This window comes from Penicillium digitatum, chromosome 3 (genome assembly GCF_016767815.1).
Source record: "Penicillium digitatum chromosome 3, complete sequence".
Classification (NCBI taxonomy): Eukaryota; Fungi; Ascomycota; class Eurotiomycetes; order Eurotiales; family Aspergillaceae; genus Penicillium; species Penicillium digitatum.
The window spans coordinates 1,952,062-1,969,410 of NC_089386.1; the positions used below are offsets into that span (position 1 = coordinate 1,952,062).

The 17,349-nt window shown below is 47.2% G+C and overlaps 3 protein-coding genes across 3 annotated transcripts; 1 reads left to right on the plus strand and 2 right to left on the minus strand.

Moving 5' to 3' along the window:
• Positions 1-736: 736 nt before the first annotated feature.
• Positions 737-1,522, minus strand: Pdw03_8240 (MADS box transcription factor Mcm1; the record flags this gene model as incomplete). The annotated part of the gene is made up of 3 exons (XM_014677894.1): positions 737-1,009; positions 1,063-1,197; positions 1,298-1,522. 3 exons carry the CDS (start codon positions 1,520-1,522, stop codon positions 737-739), a joined length of 633 nt encoding a protein of 210 aa, XP_014533380.1.
• Positions 1,523-3,796: 2,274 nt separating this feature from the next.
• Positions 3,797-5,392, minus strand: Pdw03_8241 (putative chondroitin sulfate synthase; the record flags this gene model as incomplete). The annotated part of the gene is made up of 1 exon (XM_014677895.1): positions 3,797-5,392. One exon carries the CDS (start codon positions 5,390-5,392, stop codon positions 3,797-3,799), a length of 1,596 nt encoding a protein of 531 aa, XP_014533381.1.
• Positions 5,393-14,090: 8,698 nt separating this feature from the next.
• Pdw03_8242 (Peptidase aspartic) lies at positions 14,091-15,452 on the plus strand (the record flags this gene model as incomplete). Its single annotated transcript, XM_066101908.1, has 3 exons — positions 14,091-14,094; positions 14,153-15,029; positions 15,104-15,452. The coding sequence occupies 3 exons, from the start codon at positions 14,091-14,093 to the stop codon at positions 15,450-15,452; spliced, it is 1,230 nt and encodes a 409-aa protein (XP_065956991.1).
• Positions 15,453-17,349: the final 1,897 nt, after the last annotated feature.

The window sequence follows — 17,349 nt, forward strand, 5'->3', positions numbered from 1 at the left end:
TAGCGGTACAAAATCCGACCCAAATGTCATCGAAAATCCGTCACAACAAAGACAGACCCCACGGCATGGAATCAAGAAAAACATTTAACACACAGTTTGAGATTAGACAATGAGGAAAATAACATAATCAGTGGCCAAGGAAATTGTTAAAGACTAAAAGAGCAAAAAGAGACTAGAGAGGAAAAGCCACTTCGCCGACGAGTTTCAATGCACCACAAACACCTCCATCCTCCGCCATTGTCTAGGTAGAGGGAGGAAAACAAAAGCTAAATTAGCGATGAAGCCCAGATTTGCCTGCTTGCGCTCTCTTTCTCTTTTCTTGAAGTTGGTTGCTTTTTCGTGACGGACATTTTTTTTGGAGCAAGTGTTTTTTTTTGGGGGGGGGTTAATGGAAAGCCATAGTTCTCAGCAAGTTGGGGTTCTCCTTTTTCCGAGATAGAAAGCAATATCAAAAAGGAAACCAGATCCAGTATCATCAAAGAGAGACTGGAAGGAGATTCCAGCGCGGTGCTTGACAATTTACAAATAGTCTCACGAGAGTGCCCTGGAGAATGGCGCATGCAGATACAGCGCGACCATTTCCGAGGGAAGAGTGGGATGATGGATCGGCATAGAGAGAAACGGGTATCAAATGAACGCGAGATCGAGGCGCAGGGAGGAAAGAACAGAGAAAAAGACGCAACATCAGGGACCTTGAGCAGGAAGGAACCCACAGATCAGATCATAACTTGGGCATTTAAGCAGTGGGTTGGTGCTGGGGTGGCATGCGACCGCCGACCGGCATGGGGTACTGACCACCAGCCTGCTGTTGCTGCTGCTGGAGGTTCTGGTAGTACGCCATCTGCTGCTGCTGCTCGTTAGTCATGTACCCAGGGTGAATACCAGGGCGCATATTCCCCTGGGGCGCGTTGACGTTGTTGTGAGCCCCATCTTCGGGGGCCTCGGGGGCGACATCGGGGGCGTCAACGCCGTTCTCACTGGCGGCTGGGTCGGGAGCGTTGAGGCATGCCTGTCAGAGTGTTACTGGATGAAAGACTATCATTAAAGCAGACAATAGCTTACCTGAATAAGGTTCTTGCCCTCGGCTTTGGTGACCAGCGGCTGAAGTTTGGGAGTCGTGAAAGTGTAGACAAGGCCGGTCTCGGAGACGACCAGCAGGAGAACTTGAGTGCCAGTCAAGACCGAGAGTTCATAAGCCTATAGAGTCCCGTTGTGGTTAGTAGAAGTCCCAATCAATCAAATGGTCAAAGGAGCCTCGTTCGGGAAACTGATGCGGAGGCCTCGGGACGCGACGCACCTTCTTCATAATACCGGCCTTCCGCTTGGAAAAAGTAATGTGCCGACGCGACTTATCCTGAATAAACTTGATCTCGATCTTGCGACGTTCACGGCCGGGCTTGTCATCATCATCATCTTCATCGTCGGCGCTCATCCGGTTGCGCTTGGTACCACGGGCATCGGCGCCGTTGCCGGGAAGATCATCGTGACCAGGGGAAAGCTTTTCGTCAAGAACAGCAGACATATTGGCAATAAAGGAGAAACAAAAGACGTTTAATATGGGGGGGGTGGTAGTAATGATTTGAGGGGGGGGGTACCGAAAGGGGAAGGCAAGTGATGACCCAATCGAGTAACGCGTTTATGGGATATGAGAGAAAGGGAATGGGGGAATTGATGGGGGGGGGGGAAAGAGCGAAGAAGGCAAAGTGCGAGTTGCGATGGGCAGGCGGTCTGTTACATGGACCACGTGATATTTTAGTTTAGGTACAGCCTGTACGGTCAGATTAATCGGGGGTACTTCTGACACGAGTAATTTTAATGTGAGATGAATGTACAGCTACTTTTCAATCTGTACTGTATTGTAATTGAGTTATATTCGCCTCCTTTGAACCAGGCATGATTCTTGGCTCTGACCGTTCATTGGTTGGTTCTCCTTTCGGCCCCCCATTTGTCCTTTTTTGCCCTTTCCCCTCTGGTCTGGACTCCTTTTCCTTTGTTGATTCCCAGTTGATTGCTCTTTTTGATTTGAGCGTATTAATAAATTAAAACAATTTATATAACAGATTACTCTTTTGGATGTATCTTTCTATACTTAGAAGTCCATTCTATCTCACATGCCTCGAGAGGGACCTTCTCAAAGGTCCGCTGCTATGTGATTGGCCATTTCACCATGAAAACATGCCTATGAGCATCCTTCATTTTCTATCGAGACTATCGTAGAAACACCCTATTTCGAGGTTACATCTACAAAGTGGAATTTTTTTTTTTTAAAAAAAAGAGATAAGAATAAAATTGAGCTCACATCACACAGGCGCGGGTCGCACCTGCTTTGTGGCACAGAATCATAGCCCTGTATACAACACAACGTACTCGCATGGCTGCATTCAGAGTACATCGTAAATAGTAAAGGGCAATCCCCCTTGTCGTTACTTTCTTATCTCTCTTATAACTCCCATTCCTTTCAGATGACAACCGCAAGAATCGATCTTCCATTCATCATTGTACAGCAAAGTACCGAATCCTAGGCTACGGTGTCGACACTCCAACAATAATCCCCAAATATCTCATCTCCCCTTGCTCCGTACTTCGTACACACACATGCATGCCTTGCATGGAGCCCGTAGAGCCCCTAGAGATACTTTGGTTTCTCACACATGTACTCCGTGGATTGGCCAGGGCTCACAGGAATCAGGGTGACTTGGTCAGTAGGCCTGTAATGAAAGCCAGGGCAATCCAGTCGAGGCTAGATCCCTGATTTTTTATATTATGATTCCTATAATTACTCCAACGTTAACGCAGTGCAACTCTAGCATTCCTTCTTACCTGTTGAATTGGATTGATGTGGTTCTAGGCATGAAGCATGAAATCATGAACATGTTTTGTCCCTTGCACCCAGGTGGCTATCACACGGCCGTGCTGAACGGTGGCAGGGTTCCTGAATCACATCGGGAGGCCTGACAGCAAAGACCGACTATTGTGAACTGTTTCTGAAAGGATGACGATTTTTCCCGAATCCACATCGCAACAATAAGCTACCTAAGCCGATCAACGGGCCGATCCGAGAAGCCCTAGACCCAATGCAGCGGAGACGTGCTCAAGTCGCTTCAGGATTCCTTCCCACATACGGGGTCACTAAAGAATCTTTTGCACCAACGCAGAATTGACGAAAACTGATCATATTCTTCGCATAATGAACAAAAGTTCAACGCTAATCACCAACGGAGACCCCAAAAGGGTCTGCTATCAAGTCTATTTTTACAGAAACGATGCAAGGCATGGGGCACGGAAAGTGGCTTTTCTCCAAGGCGCACCGAAGACCGCAGACAAGGAGAAAATAAAGACAGAAGGAAAGATAAGAGCAAGGCCAAACCGATTAGGTGTAGCAAGTCTCCGCCAAGTCCCTGCAGGGTCCCAAGAATAGGGAAGAAGACGGTAAAAAAAGCCACTGGACATTTCAAAAATTGGAATACACCATCAGGATATAGAGGGAGCACGCAAGTCCGCCAGCTTCCTGCACCTTACTGGACTCCGCCAATGCAACGCCGGATAAATAAAACAGAAACTTGAGGACGCGGAGGGCAAGCCACGATCACGAGTCTCGTCCGGAAAGGAAAAGGGCTGTGAGTTTGGTCGATTTTGCAATCACATTGGGCCGGTGTCGTAAAGTCGGGAAGGGAAAAAAAAGGGCAAAAGATGTGTAGTATTTTAGAAAATAAAAAAAAGCTGAATCATGTGCAACGAAGTGAAGAGGTACGAACAACAGTCCCAAGGACCAGCCTCAAGTAGTAGCGGTGCAAGATTATTGCTGGTAAGTGCCGCGAAGGTAATGGTCACTCACACCACCGCCACCACCGCCCTTGGGACCGAGCCAGACGATCTCAATCACGCTGTGGCCCTCATCTTCTTCGCGAACGTAGAATTGGTGCACATTCTCACCAACCACGAATGCGTCACGGAGCAACCACCGATCCTTAGCAATACCCTCTTCCTCTGCAGGACGCAGGGGACCCAGGCGCTCTTCATATCCGCGGGGGTCTTCGGGCCAGGTCTTTTCGGTAGCATCGAAGTTGATAGCATCATCAGGCACGTGCTCGCCGTAAGTGTACTTCACCAGCGAGTAGCCATTTGTCATGACCCAGAAATGGCGGAGAGTCTCGCCAGTAACGCTGTTCACGGTTTCCTCCTGATCAAAGACCCAGCGACGGAGAACTGACTTACGGCCTGCGGCAGCAGACACGGTGGTCATCTTGACCACGTCCTTGGTGTACCAACTGTTCCAGTGGTGCATGGATTCGATCTTGCGACCGGACTCGTAAACACCATCCACGGGGTCTGCCATGTCCATCTGGTAGAGCGAAGGCCACAAGGTCAAGGGGGTTTCACCGAAGCGTTGGATACACTGACCAAGCTTCTGGTCACCAGGTTGCTCACCCCAGGACTGGCACTCGTCATAGTGCTTCATCAGGACATCCAAAAGAGGCTTCGAGACAAACACACCGGCACCACCGAAAGCAATGTGACCGAAGGTATCCACCTGCCAGCTGGCCTCAGACAAAGATCCAACGTAATGCTTCTTGCTCTCATCAAAGAGCTTCAGTTCCTCAGCAATAGTGGGGAGCGACAGGAAGAAGGTGTCGTCGTCACTAAATCCAACCCATTTGGTATGCGGGCGGTGCTTGCGAATGTGCTCGGTGAACGCCTCGACCATACCAAAGTAGCGGGCAGTGAAGTCGAGCGGAGAGGCCTTGAGTGTCAAGTCCAAACCGCGGTTGCGGAAGTAAGTCTCTTGCTTCTCCAGGTCGTCGTCAGATTCCGGGACCAGAACAAGCAGACCGGCTTTGGTGTTTCCGTAGGAGTAAAGCAGAGAGGGGAGCAGGCGGTCCAGACGGTCGACTGTAGTGGCCAAACCGAACAAAAGCTTGGAGGTCTCCTCGACGTCGTCATCGGCGGCTACATCGACGTCAATAATCTCTGGGCAAACGAAGTTTTCCGGCTTGTTCTCGGGAGACACGACCATACCGCGCTCCATGACAACCATGGGCGGGAGCACAGACTTCTCGATTTCCTCCAAGGTGTGGAATTCGGTGCGAGGGTTCACATGACGAGGCCGGAAATAGGCGCGAGTGTAGTTCTTGCGCGGGAGCCATTCGGAGAAGGGTAGGGGGGCGGCCAATTTCGGATCAGCCTCACAGGTGTTGCTGGTCGGCTGTTGCGAATCAGATTGTGCCGGCGTTTGTACTTGAGGTTGCTTATTTCCACTGAAGGAGGTCCGATCAATTGGGTGCTTGAACCGAAGGAAAGCTGAGCGGTCGTAGCGTTCCATGCAAAAGAAGAATATTCCAATGATCACTAAAGCTACCAAAGGGAATACCGCCTTAATTCGAAAGAGAGGCATTTTGGCTTTCCCGGTGTTGACTGACGACTTTTCAAACATAAAGTAAAGAAGGCGACGCGATATGGAGGGTAGATGAACCCTGGAATTAAAAGTTATGGGTTCGGCGTGCAAGGTATCGTATCCCGGGAATCTCGAACAGAAAAAGCCGGTATCAAACCCCAATTCCGACTAAAAGGAAGAGTCAAATAAATGAGTGTTCCAAGAGTGGATTAAAGAGTGGCAGGCAAATAAAGTGCCGAGATATCTCAACGAGAGGCTGGCAGCGTCGGGACCTGCGACACGGTCCAAAGGGGGAGCGTTTGTAAAGAAGAAGCGTGGTTGGAGGAGAGTAAAGACGCAAGACTAACGCGGCTGGACGATATGCCCAGTCCGAGTGAAAAGTCGATGAGAGGATGGAGGATTGTGTCGTGAAGGTGTTGTAAGAGGAAAGAAAAAGGGAGGTAGCCGAAGCAATTAACGGGACAGGATTGGCCGTGTATGAGTATTACCGTAATATATCATTTAGGTCTTTTCTATTTTTCTATTCGTTCTCTAGTTACATCAATGTACATGTGTACATATCTGACGTTGCGCCATCCGACGTTTTTCATTTGATACGCTGTCAGTGATTTCAGAAGATGTTGCAGCTTAGATTTTGATATCTCGGTATTCACCCCCCCCCCCCCCGGTTGCGGTGTTGATGCCAAGTTGGGATGCAGGAACAGAACCCTTCGATAAGACCACCTCAAATGATATGTGGCTTATACTTTGCTTTCCCTTTGCTTTATCTACCTGTTAAATCTAAGTGCCGATCATGACGAAAAATGGAATGCTGTTTGGCCAGGAGTGATCATCCCCTCCCAGCTTCAGTGGACTACGCCGCCATGTCACTGACGATCGGCAGTGGGTGAATAAAATTTTTTTTTCCTTTTTTTCCCCTGTGTTGAGGACAGCATTGTTTTTGTTTAATCTGGGTACAGGCGTGGCTGATAAAACTGGAAATAGTCATATGGCCCCTGCTACTCTAAAATAAGCTTCAAGCATCTTCAAGGCCGAGAAGACTGTTTGCGGCGTCACATATTTGGAGGCTTGCATGAAGATGCCGATCAGTTGTTTGGGGTATTTCTATGCATGAATTGTATGATAGGCCAGAAACTCATGTCTACTAATAGCTCCGATTGCTGTCTCCCTAGTGTGTCCATGTACACGTCGTACGGAATGATGAGCATTTGGATTTGCATTTACAACATAGACACTACATGTATGGGAATTCGCATTGTATCTAGCTGGCTGCGCCTATCGGAGCCTCCATCATTCAGCAATCTCGGACAAGATAAGCGACTAACAACATCCGTTCCTATCCCGAGATCCCATCATAATGATGTGAATTTAATAACGCACATAGAATTGGAGGTCACGTCACTGTTGTCAAGTTAGCGCTTGGACCATCTGGTTTGTATCAAAGTTTTACTAACGATCTACCTTGACCCTGTACGAAGTACGAAGTAACAGCATCTGATAGTGGAAAGGACAGGTGTACAATTGTATACTCCATCTTATAGGAAAGAGCCCGGGAAATGATCAGAGACGATCGCACTAACACCCAGCCGCGTCAACCAGTCAAAATTAGCCGGAGGGGCAAATGTAGCCAGCGCCCCACAGACACGCGTCCTTCTTGACGTTAATATGCTGGTATTAGTATTCTCCCATGTATTACATACATGGGTGGATCCTTGGCAATTAAATAAAGTCTGTCTTGTTGAGACATTTCTGACATTCAAGGATGCTCCGCAATTTGCACATATTGTTTTATATTAGAAAACGAGAAGAAGTCTTCCAGAAAAAAAAAAAAAAAAGGAGAGACCCTGAAACCATGAATCTTATCGGGTCACGTATTTTCGGTCACCCATGGATTGCCTCACCAGGTGGGCCGAGATCGGCAACCCTTTTAAATGGAAATTTTTAAATGGCCCGGGCAGTTTCTGGTTTAATTGATCCTGTTTCATCATTCTATATGTATACAAACAACATATGTATAACTGAATATCTGAATCTGACCGAAGTATCCGGGGATGACTGGATACTGTTTCAGTTACAACGTGAGTATGGATGGATTACTTCGTACAACAGAAAACAGTCATCGATGTACTCCGTACAAAGAAGGAATCTGGACCACCTGAACTGTGGAGAATCATCCACTTCTGCCCAGGCCTAAAGCTATGGCATTGACCTTGAGAAGTTTACGCACGGATAGTGCATGCGTCTTATCGGGCTCATACAAGCATCCTGTCATATCTCTTACATGTGAATGTGTCCAGTGTATCAGGTTGAAAAGCCGTGTCAACACCTACGAATCCCCTGGAACATGAGTAATACCAGGTGATGGCATGAAACGTTCGCTTACATAAGACACCACATCGGTCATTTGGGCCTTTTAAAGCTTCAAGGGTCGTCTTGGCGTTTTGGTCGGCAAAAGGGGTAGATTCCATCCGTTGTATTAAACGAGGACCCGTGCATTTCTCTCTTGCGCCTATTGCCATATTAAGCTTGGCCATACGCTGCGAATCTCTTCCTTGCATGATAGGGGCCCGGCCATCTCTCGAGATATTCGAGATCCCTGGGTCGCGTCTCGCGTCTACACACATGCTCCTGTCCCAGCGCAATGAGCATCATTAAAACTCATGTACGGAGCTAATGGAACCTACTAAATTTGGCAACTACCTAGGAATACTACCAACAGAATAGCATCGTTGTTCTATAATTGTACATCAATCGGAATGTTGGCGTCCAACAAGTTGCTCTCAAGGCCAGAAAGGGTCACATCCAAGGCTTTCTACAACGGAGATATGGGCCCGTACTTCAAGACTGCTCTCGGTATTTTTTGAGGATTTGGATTCGGACTTGGTTCCATCCAATTCGCAGCATTAAGCAGTCATGATCACTTCTGCCCCTACTTCACGCGCTAGATCCATCGCACTTGCCCATCGTCACTCCCCAAGCTAGAATCTACACCGGCTTTACGTAACTCGGTGATCGTTTCATCGCCCGCCCACTCAGCACTGCTGAGTGCAATGCTGTATTGCCATCATTTATTCGGTACCACAAAGTTTGTCATGCCACCTGCCGCCGGAGTACGGACTCGGGGGGAAACATCTCATCGCTTGATGCATCATAGTGCGACCAAGAGAGCCTCTAGAACCCACCTTCGGTCTTCCTTCTAAGAGCCATTCTATGAGGCTCACCTGGGTCCCAGTTCCCAGGATACTGGCCGTATGGTCATCAGTTTTGATGACAAAGCGTGGGGGTGTCCGCCCAGTCAACGATATGCGACGGCGACCTCCCAGGCGAATGTTTGCAGTGCCCGATTCCAATCCATGAAAACGAATACCAAGAGTCCTTTATGTAGCTGTGGCTCTGGTGGATTCCCTCTCTTTTTCAGACCCAATGAAGCTCACGATGTTAGTTTAAATCGGTTGAAGTTGGACCACTTGCCTTGGAGAATGGCGTGGAGTCCAGCGGCATAGCTCGACGAGTTTGCAGTCAACTCTTAGTTCGAAGAGACTTCGAATCTAGTTGGTGTTGCACAATGAAGAATCTCCATAGAGAGACAAAATTTGTTGCATGCAATGCATAGCGGAGTGAAGAGCAAAAGAAGGAAAGGAGAGAGACAGGTGAAGAAAACTATCTACTACAGGTGCTACCTCCATAGGGACCTGAGGCTACCAAACATCGTCGGATAGTGATTCCATATTTAAAGTCTGAGGATGACTGATTCTGATCACGCGTTCAAAATACGCTTGGTAAACCGAGCCTGATTTTTTTTTGGTGGTGCGCGGAGACTACTTACTGGCTGTCAAAACTTCATCCCACAGTCTGACCTCGAGTAGAAACTCAGTATCCTATAGCTAGATCTTTGTTTTTTTAATCTCCCCATCAAATCTAATGTGAATATAATTCGATCGACAATACACACTATACGCAAATCGATGTATCTTGATCCTTCGCTGCGAGCTTCGCAACAACCGACGACGGCCACGCAATCTATTATCGATCACACAGCACCACAGCTCCTATCATATTCTTTGGGTCCGGTGACTTCGTTATTGACAACATCTGGCAACTATTGATCGCGAATTTGTCCACGTAGTACCGCTGTATCTCCTACGACAACCGAGGGTAGGGACGCTCCTCCAAGCCGACGTCTCCCGACGGCTATTCCGTCCCCCATCATGCCGATGACCTACACGCCGTCCTACAAGCGTGAAAAATAACTAATCCCGTTGCTTTCATGACCCATTCTATGGGCTGCAACATTGCTATAGCATATCACCTCGCCCATCCGGATCATGTCGCAGGCAATGTCTTCTGGGCGGGTAATCATGGCGGTAAATGCATGCGGAGGCTTTTATCTCAGGTGTTGATGATCTCTGAAGTGGAGATTCCGAGCCAATGTGTCGTCTTCTACACCAATATGGGATTGGACGAAGTCACGGCTTCCGGAAGTGTCAAAGTGGCCCGCTCATGTTCGTCGTAACAATGCTACCGTGCTCCCGGGCTTTGCAATGGCGATCGATATTCCACGATCAATATTCCCACTCTGGTAGGGGATAATGATACGGCTCCTCTGGAAGAAATGATAATCTCAATCCTGCGGAAGCTGCTGTCCTGCAAGCTGGAGGTCTTTGGAAATACCTTCAACTATAAGATTGATACAATTTCAAATTCAAAACTGGTTAGACAGTACTGGGATAGCGGGAATAGCGCCTTGAGCAGAAGCGTCATTTATTGAGCAATAAAATAATCTCGCATGTCTGTCTCGATCAGGTCCATCCACTCCTGGTGGATCACCGACCATGAACAAGTTCTAGCCTTGACCAAAAGATGCGCATCACCTGCAGCGTATTTCCCAATGGTTCGCACAATGTTGCCAATCGGATCCACTAAAATGCTCGATGTCCTGGATGTACGATGGTCTACCGAGGGCATGGGGCCTTCCGCCCAAAGGCACACCGGGAGTTATGATAGCCGCCGAGCAGTCCTCTTCAAAGTACCTGGCCTTGTGTTGATTAGGAGTGGCCATAAAAGAGCATTTTCGAATCTCCGACCACAGGTGCTGCTATCATAAAAAGTCCCTCTCTGGATGGCAGTCACGGTCTCAACTTGCTGCTTAGTCTCCACCAGGACCTTGCGGTTCGAAGATGCCACATACCTCAGGCTGATATCTGTGAGAAACTTACATTCAAGAAGCGGCGTGTAGGAGGAAAAGAATGAATTGCCGATGAAACCTGTGGCCCCATGGGGGAAACCACTCAGGTAAAAGATTTCACCTATTGAAGACGTTCATCACGACGATGGTCTGTTCCAGTGCAGGCTTCAACATCGTCCTTACTCGCCAGGCAACCACAACATCACCTTCGCTCGCGAATGCCTTGTTTGCTCCCCTTGGAGCAACGGCAGATGTAGTGCATTTTTCTTCATTCGATCCACGTACCGCTTCGGAAGGCGAATCGGGTGTCCTCCCAGCTTTTGGAACCACATAATCTCAAACAAGTAGTGAAGCCCGAGTTTCACAAGGCTGAGCATGGTCCATAGTCATCCGAGATTGCTATAGCTCTGCGTGGGGGCATATTTGCCTAGTGTATGTAGATAGAGGATCATGATCAAAAGGAACAAAGGCCGGCACTTCTTCTTACTGGTCACGAAGAACAGCTATCCAAGCCTCAAAGAAGTCGGTCCGTGAGATAGCATCAGTAAACGTATGCACATAGCTAATTGTGAGAAGGGTGGCATGCTAGAATAGAGCGGCATGAACATGGAGCTGCGAACGGTCGATGCAAATCCACTCAGTCAACTCTGGAGGACTGGTCAGGTGACAGACTGTAGAGGCAAAGAAATCCTAAGAGGGTGACAAAGAAAAACTGGTCTTGGCCTGCTTTAGGCAACTGTGAGCCCAATGGGTGATCGATTTTGCTTATGCCATACGTCCTAGCAGTGAAAATGAACGCCGTCGCCGTAGATGTCTAGTTATGAAGTGCTGGCAAATGAGATTTGAGTTTTCCACCATCCTGCGATAGTTCGTTGCGTTGTGTTTGCAACGTTAGATTGGAGATGGACTATAAGTTAAGGCGAAGCGGAGCCCCAATCTGGCGCCAATACTGATTTCCACAAGTCTTGACAGTGCTGCCTCAAGATTGAACGCATCTAGGATGTCGTCAAATTGGAGTATAAACGCATGGCAAATAGAACGTACGCCATCCAGGCCATCCTAGTATCGCAAAGGAATAACTCTATCGGGTGGACTATTGCTGGCCGTTTACGCCCGTATGTGAAAACACAAAAAAAAACCCCAAAAAACATTCTTTCAGACAATCAGTGGAAAGTAGGTGCTTATTAATAAGAAAGTTGAGAAAAGGAAGGTGTTTGTCTTATCCCAGAAGTGTGGTGTCTGAGATTGAAATGGGCGATGAAAATTATCTTTTACCACGGCTTGCACACATGTACGGACCGTAGTTTGTTCTAAATTTGAGATGCATCCATAAATCTCAATGTTTAATGAACCATAATCATTAAATTAAAATCATCCTGCAAGTATAGGGAGGTAGGCTGCTCAAAACTTTAGCAGGATCTGAAGGGTCTGTGCTGATCTGGTACCTTGAGAACATGGCTGTCGGACAGTGAAGTTGGGATTTGATTCTTCCTTCCAAGGCTTACGTTAAAGGCCCAATACAGCAATCCATGAATCTTGTGGACGCTAACATATAAAGATCCGCTGGGTCGGCCCGCCCGCAAATGCGTTCGGTGTTTCGTTACTCTTACTGTACAAGTATGGTACTTACATGGCTAACTTACTGCCAGTGGTTTGCCAGGTTGTTACAGGTAATCTTGACTTAAGACTTATGATGAACTTGTTCTATTTTATGTGTATGGGCAGTAGGCAATATATACCTTGTGGTTCTTCTTACGACTTCGCAGCTACTCAGAAAACGTGCGTAAAAATCGATTCCAGACTTCTTGGTCATTGCCCAAGTATTTGGTGTGAATTTCACCTCGGAACTCCCCTGTCAGAATCGTCCATGGACGATGAGGGATAATGAGTGCACTGTCCTTGTAGAGGGTGTTCACGATTTCCATGTCATACTCAGAATGACTCGCATTGTTAATAGCAGCCATTATGCGACCAAACTCAAAATGGGAAGGTTGAACTAGTAATAACTGGGAGCTTTGCACACATTCATCAGGATTAAGCCAGTAGGCTCGAGGGATCCCTAACGGGCAAGGCGGCATGAAGAACAGTTCATCCATGCTCTATGCACGCTTAAGTAAGAAGTTATTACAAGATACTCGGGTCGTGGGAACACACCTGCAGCAAAGTCGAGTCCGAGTCTAAATTTAGAACTCGGTGACATTGAGTCTAATTGAAGGCGAGGAGTTTAGCAAAACTCTCCGCCCAGGTAGCTATGTCATGGTTAATATTCTCAAATTTCCATCAATGAATCAGGTTGCATCGACCATCCCCATTGGCTTTACTCTGAACCTTGACAGGCACCAATTTAACATTGTAATCATCTCGCGCTTTGCGCAGTAGTGACCCTCCGGCTTAGCGTCATTTTCTTCTAGAGAAAACTCCGATGGGTACAGCATGACTCGGTCAGGCTTGCTTTCAAACAGCATGACTGAATTGCAAAGGTAAGCTGTGTTGATGGCATATTGCGGATAGGCAAAGCGAGACCAATCTACTGCATCAACAACTGCTTGACCACTGTGGTGACCTGAAAAGTACACCACAATAGGCCTGTCAATTAGAATGAGTAGAGACTAAACTATAACAAATGGGACAAGTATGGCAATTATAGCACGTAGGGCTTTCGGGAAGCTTCGTAGCATGGTAGGTCCCACGGGGAAAAAGGCGACAAAGAAGCTCGGCAAGGATTCCAGGTTGGGAGAGAAGAATTCCAACGCCTGCAGATACACCCTTTTGAGATGGAAAGTAGTAAACATTGAGCTGAGAAATGGCTGGATGTTGAGGTGTGCGGGAGGCAACGTTGTTGCAGTCTGGCTTCAAAAATAGTCGATCAGCCTGCTGCGCCAAAGGGCTGGGCAAGTGCCCATGTGTATATGCCCCAAGAAAGAATACGCCCCAAGAGAAAAGAAAAAACTTCGAAAAATAGGAATTAAATCACAGATTTGGGGGCTGAAAATAGCAAGGGTCCCAGTGGTTCCCCACTTCTCTGTGGAAGTTGGCTAGCGATTCGCAGATTCTTGATGCAAGACTAGTCTATACAGCTTAGGTATTGCTGTTATATTACAGTGACACAAATATAACAACGACGGATTGGAGGCACAACACCTACGCGTTAATGCTGCAGGGATTCGGATCCTACGGGCTGAAAGTGAATCACTACGCGCTGGGTCTAATCTGTCGGACGGTTCCCCCTGCTCAGTATTGCGAAAATTTCAAGACGAACCGACGCCAATTTAAGCAGAGATGCGAGCCTTATGAGCGCGATTGCTAGTGTCGCTCCGACGTCTTTTATCGTCTCATTTCGTGAAGCCCTCCCCCCAGAACGCTCGTGTCGCCTATTTATTTTTATCATATGGATATGGGGCACGTTACGAGAATGACGACAAACATATCGTTCGTACAGATGTACCAAAGTCGAATCGGCTTCATTTATCTGATTTTTGCTCTCCTAGACTTTGGTTCTGCAGACAGCCTTCCATGGGTGATGAGATAGTCCCCAAAAGGGGTTGGAGCCGATGGCCCTTGGAATGCTGTGTTAGTTGAGCTAGGCAGTGCGCAAGAGCAGATAGCTCTATATCCTGGGGCATGGTGGACAAGCTACATCATCCTTTCTTCCTACTGCTCAAATCTCACGACATCACCCTACTGCTATGCCGATGATGCCGGTACCTTCAGTGCTCAGTCGACCACGTGGGACAACACAAGCATTCAGTATGCTCCAGATGGCACATGGGGGTCTCTGGATATCTCGCAAACCAACGCCATTCCTATCTACGGCAAGGCTCACCGTTCCACCGATATGATGAACCTATTTGGAACGGACATCCCAAGTTCCAACCTAATTACTGTTGAGGACGGCTACCAGACCTACCCAGGAGGGCAGAACTACCCACTTGAAGTTGGCACCCTGGCGCTTGGTGCCCAGTACGTTAACCAGACATTTGGCGATGTCGGAGGAAATTTAATCACTGGCTGGCTGTGGAATGGGTCACAGACAATCCAATCTAATACATACGGCATGCACATTGGTTTTTTCGCGCTAGGCATTCCGGGTAGTCTGATGCTCGGTGGCTACGATCAAAGTCGGGTGCTGGGTGATGTTTCTGTCCAGCCTCATACAGGAAGCTCGGCGCCTATTAATCTACTAGACGTTAGCCTCGGTGTTGCGACCGGTGGTTCACCATGGAATTCCACTAGCAAAGAAAACTTACTTGCACAAGGAAACTCATCTCTTTTGGGGGGTACCACCGTCATAGCAGCCCCAGTTGATCCTTACCTTTACCTACCTCAGAGCTCCTGCGATGCCATTGCTGCTGAGTTGCCAGTGACTCACAACTCCGATTTAGGTCTTTATGCCTGGAACACTGATGACCCTCAGTACCAGAGGACATACTCACAGAAGACGCTACCACGTTGGTTAGTTCACATGACAGTTGGGAAGCGAGCTGGTCTGCGCATTGGACCCCACTCGCATCTAACAGCACAAACAGCAGAAACAGCGAAACCCCGACGACAACTAGTGCCACAGCCCCCAAGTCACCCGAAAGCTCTGACAGCGAAGGCTTTTCACGGGGCGCCAAAGTCGGGATTAGTGCTGGCTGTGGCGCTGCTGGTTTCTTGTTTGTTGTCCTTCTTGTGCTTTGGCTCGTTCGTCGGCAGCGGCGGCAGAAATCTGATTCCGCTCAAGATACCGCTGCTTGTGATGCACTAGCTGCTCAACAAGCTTCCACGGCCCATTTGTCTAACGGGAGTTCGGTTCAAAGTAGCTCTGCTGGTTGGGTTAAGCCGTGTCGGATAATGGAACTGGGTGAAACTCAACCGTATCAAGGGCCATTTTAAATGGGCCTAGGAAAGTCTTTTCCGGTCGACTATCAAAGGCAGTTGTAGGGTAGCCATTCATTGTGTGCTTCTCACGAGTTGCCAGTACTTCCTTCGGTTTCTGATTCTAAACTAGTTATATATTAGTTATGAACACATGTTGGATGTCTTAACCATAAGGCACCATGTGGAGACATATCCTAACTAACAAACTAACTATTTGCTAGATGGATAGCTGTAGCTAGATCTCTCTCCTTCTCCCCTTTTCTTCCTCGTCCCCTTGCTCCTGGAGTTAGATATACCTTTTTATCTTTGACATCCACTGTATTTTAATCCTAAGAACCCTTTTGTTGTTGTTGTATGGTTCTTATAACTGGGCCCCTTCCATAAGATTATGGAAGCATTTAGAGGGTCGTTGTTTTTGGGTGTCGGATGGCAAATTACCCTTGATTGTTTGCTAGGTATGTTTATGTTATCTGAAGAAAGGGACTGTCCGTACTGTAAGGCCATAGCATCAATTTTCAAGTAATTGTGGGATAGTACCTATAGCGGTTTCTACATATCCTAATGCCTAGGTGACATCCTAGGCTGTTCCATTGAGAAACCTGCCTAATTTCTTGAATTAGCGGAATATAGTCAAAAATTCAAACAACACCCTTGCCCAATGTTCACTTGAATGTAATTAAGAAACATTGAAGGTAAGAAGACGACCAAGAGATTAATTAAATACTGGGAATACCAGAACGCTTAGATGCCTTAAGGCCGTGATATAGCTAACTCTATTTGGTAGAAACGATTAAAACTTAATTTCAAAAAATGAACACGGTAGCACTTTCGTTGGTAAGCGCGAAAAAGAAGGTGCTCTTCCTCCTTGCTTATCTTGATATTATATAGGGTATCAAGGTACATACCGCGGTGCTGGGGTGCCGGGGCTAATAAGACCTCGAAGGCCTACTACCCCGGCTTAGTAAAATCAATGAATTTTGACAAATTAGGGTAAGAAAAGGTTGTATAACCTGATGTGGCTATAACCGGGAGAAAGCAGAGGAAGGAATCTTGATATTCAAAATATGGGAAAGCAGGGCATTCATACATCAAATCTGGCAAACAAGCGCTTAGTCTATCTACAAGCAAACAACCAGAGATGGGATCATCTCAATACATGTCACAAGCCCACAATCGCGGCCGACTATTCTTGTAGTTGCTGCGTAAAATCAACTTGACTGCATCTAAGTTCGCTTCAACTGTAGAGCCAAATTCTGGGATTTAAAATGAGTTTCTAGCGGGCGTAATTTTAAGGGAGCATATTTGCGAACATTCAAAAGCTAGTTCCAAGTTTTCCAACTGTTAGTGGTGGTTTGACATTAAAACATAGTTCCTTGTAACCACTGCCCGAGGACCATTATAGGAGACTTATACCGATAGAAGTTGTAGCACAGATAGAAATGATTTGGAAAACGAGTCCGAGTATAGACTGCTTAGGACCACGATGAGCTGATGTATTACTCTCGTCTTTGCGAGGACGCCAGATACCGAATCCCATGCTCAATGTCATGTTGCCCCCTAGTGGTGTTTTGAACTTGGTCTCGACATCGCTTAGGGAAAAGTTTGGGAGAAAATCAAGAAGCAAATCATTCATAGAGTTCAGTGATATGGCCAGCGTCATCCCATTCAACAGGGGTCCTGGAATTTGCTCTGATCGTAAGCTCCATTTTCTTGCTACGGTGATCGACACATCAAGTATTGACCATGCAGAACAGGTTTCCATGATTGTGCTCACGTACATTGTGGCATGTTATTTTCAGACCTTTGCGACTGCATAGAACTATAATACCAAAGAGCGGACAGAAAGCATCAGCATAATATTCGAGAACGAAAATGGGGTCCTGGTCGAGCTAGCTAAAATCTCCTCAGACGT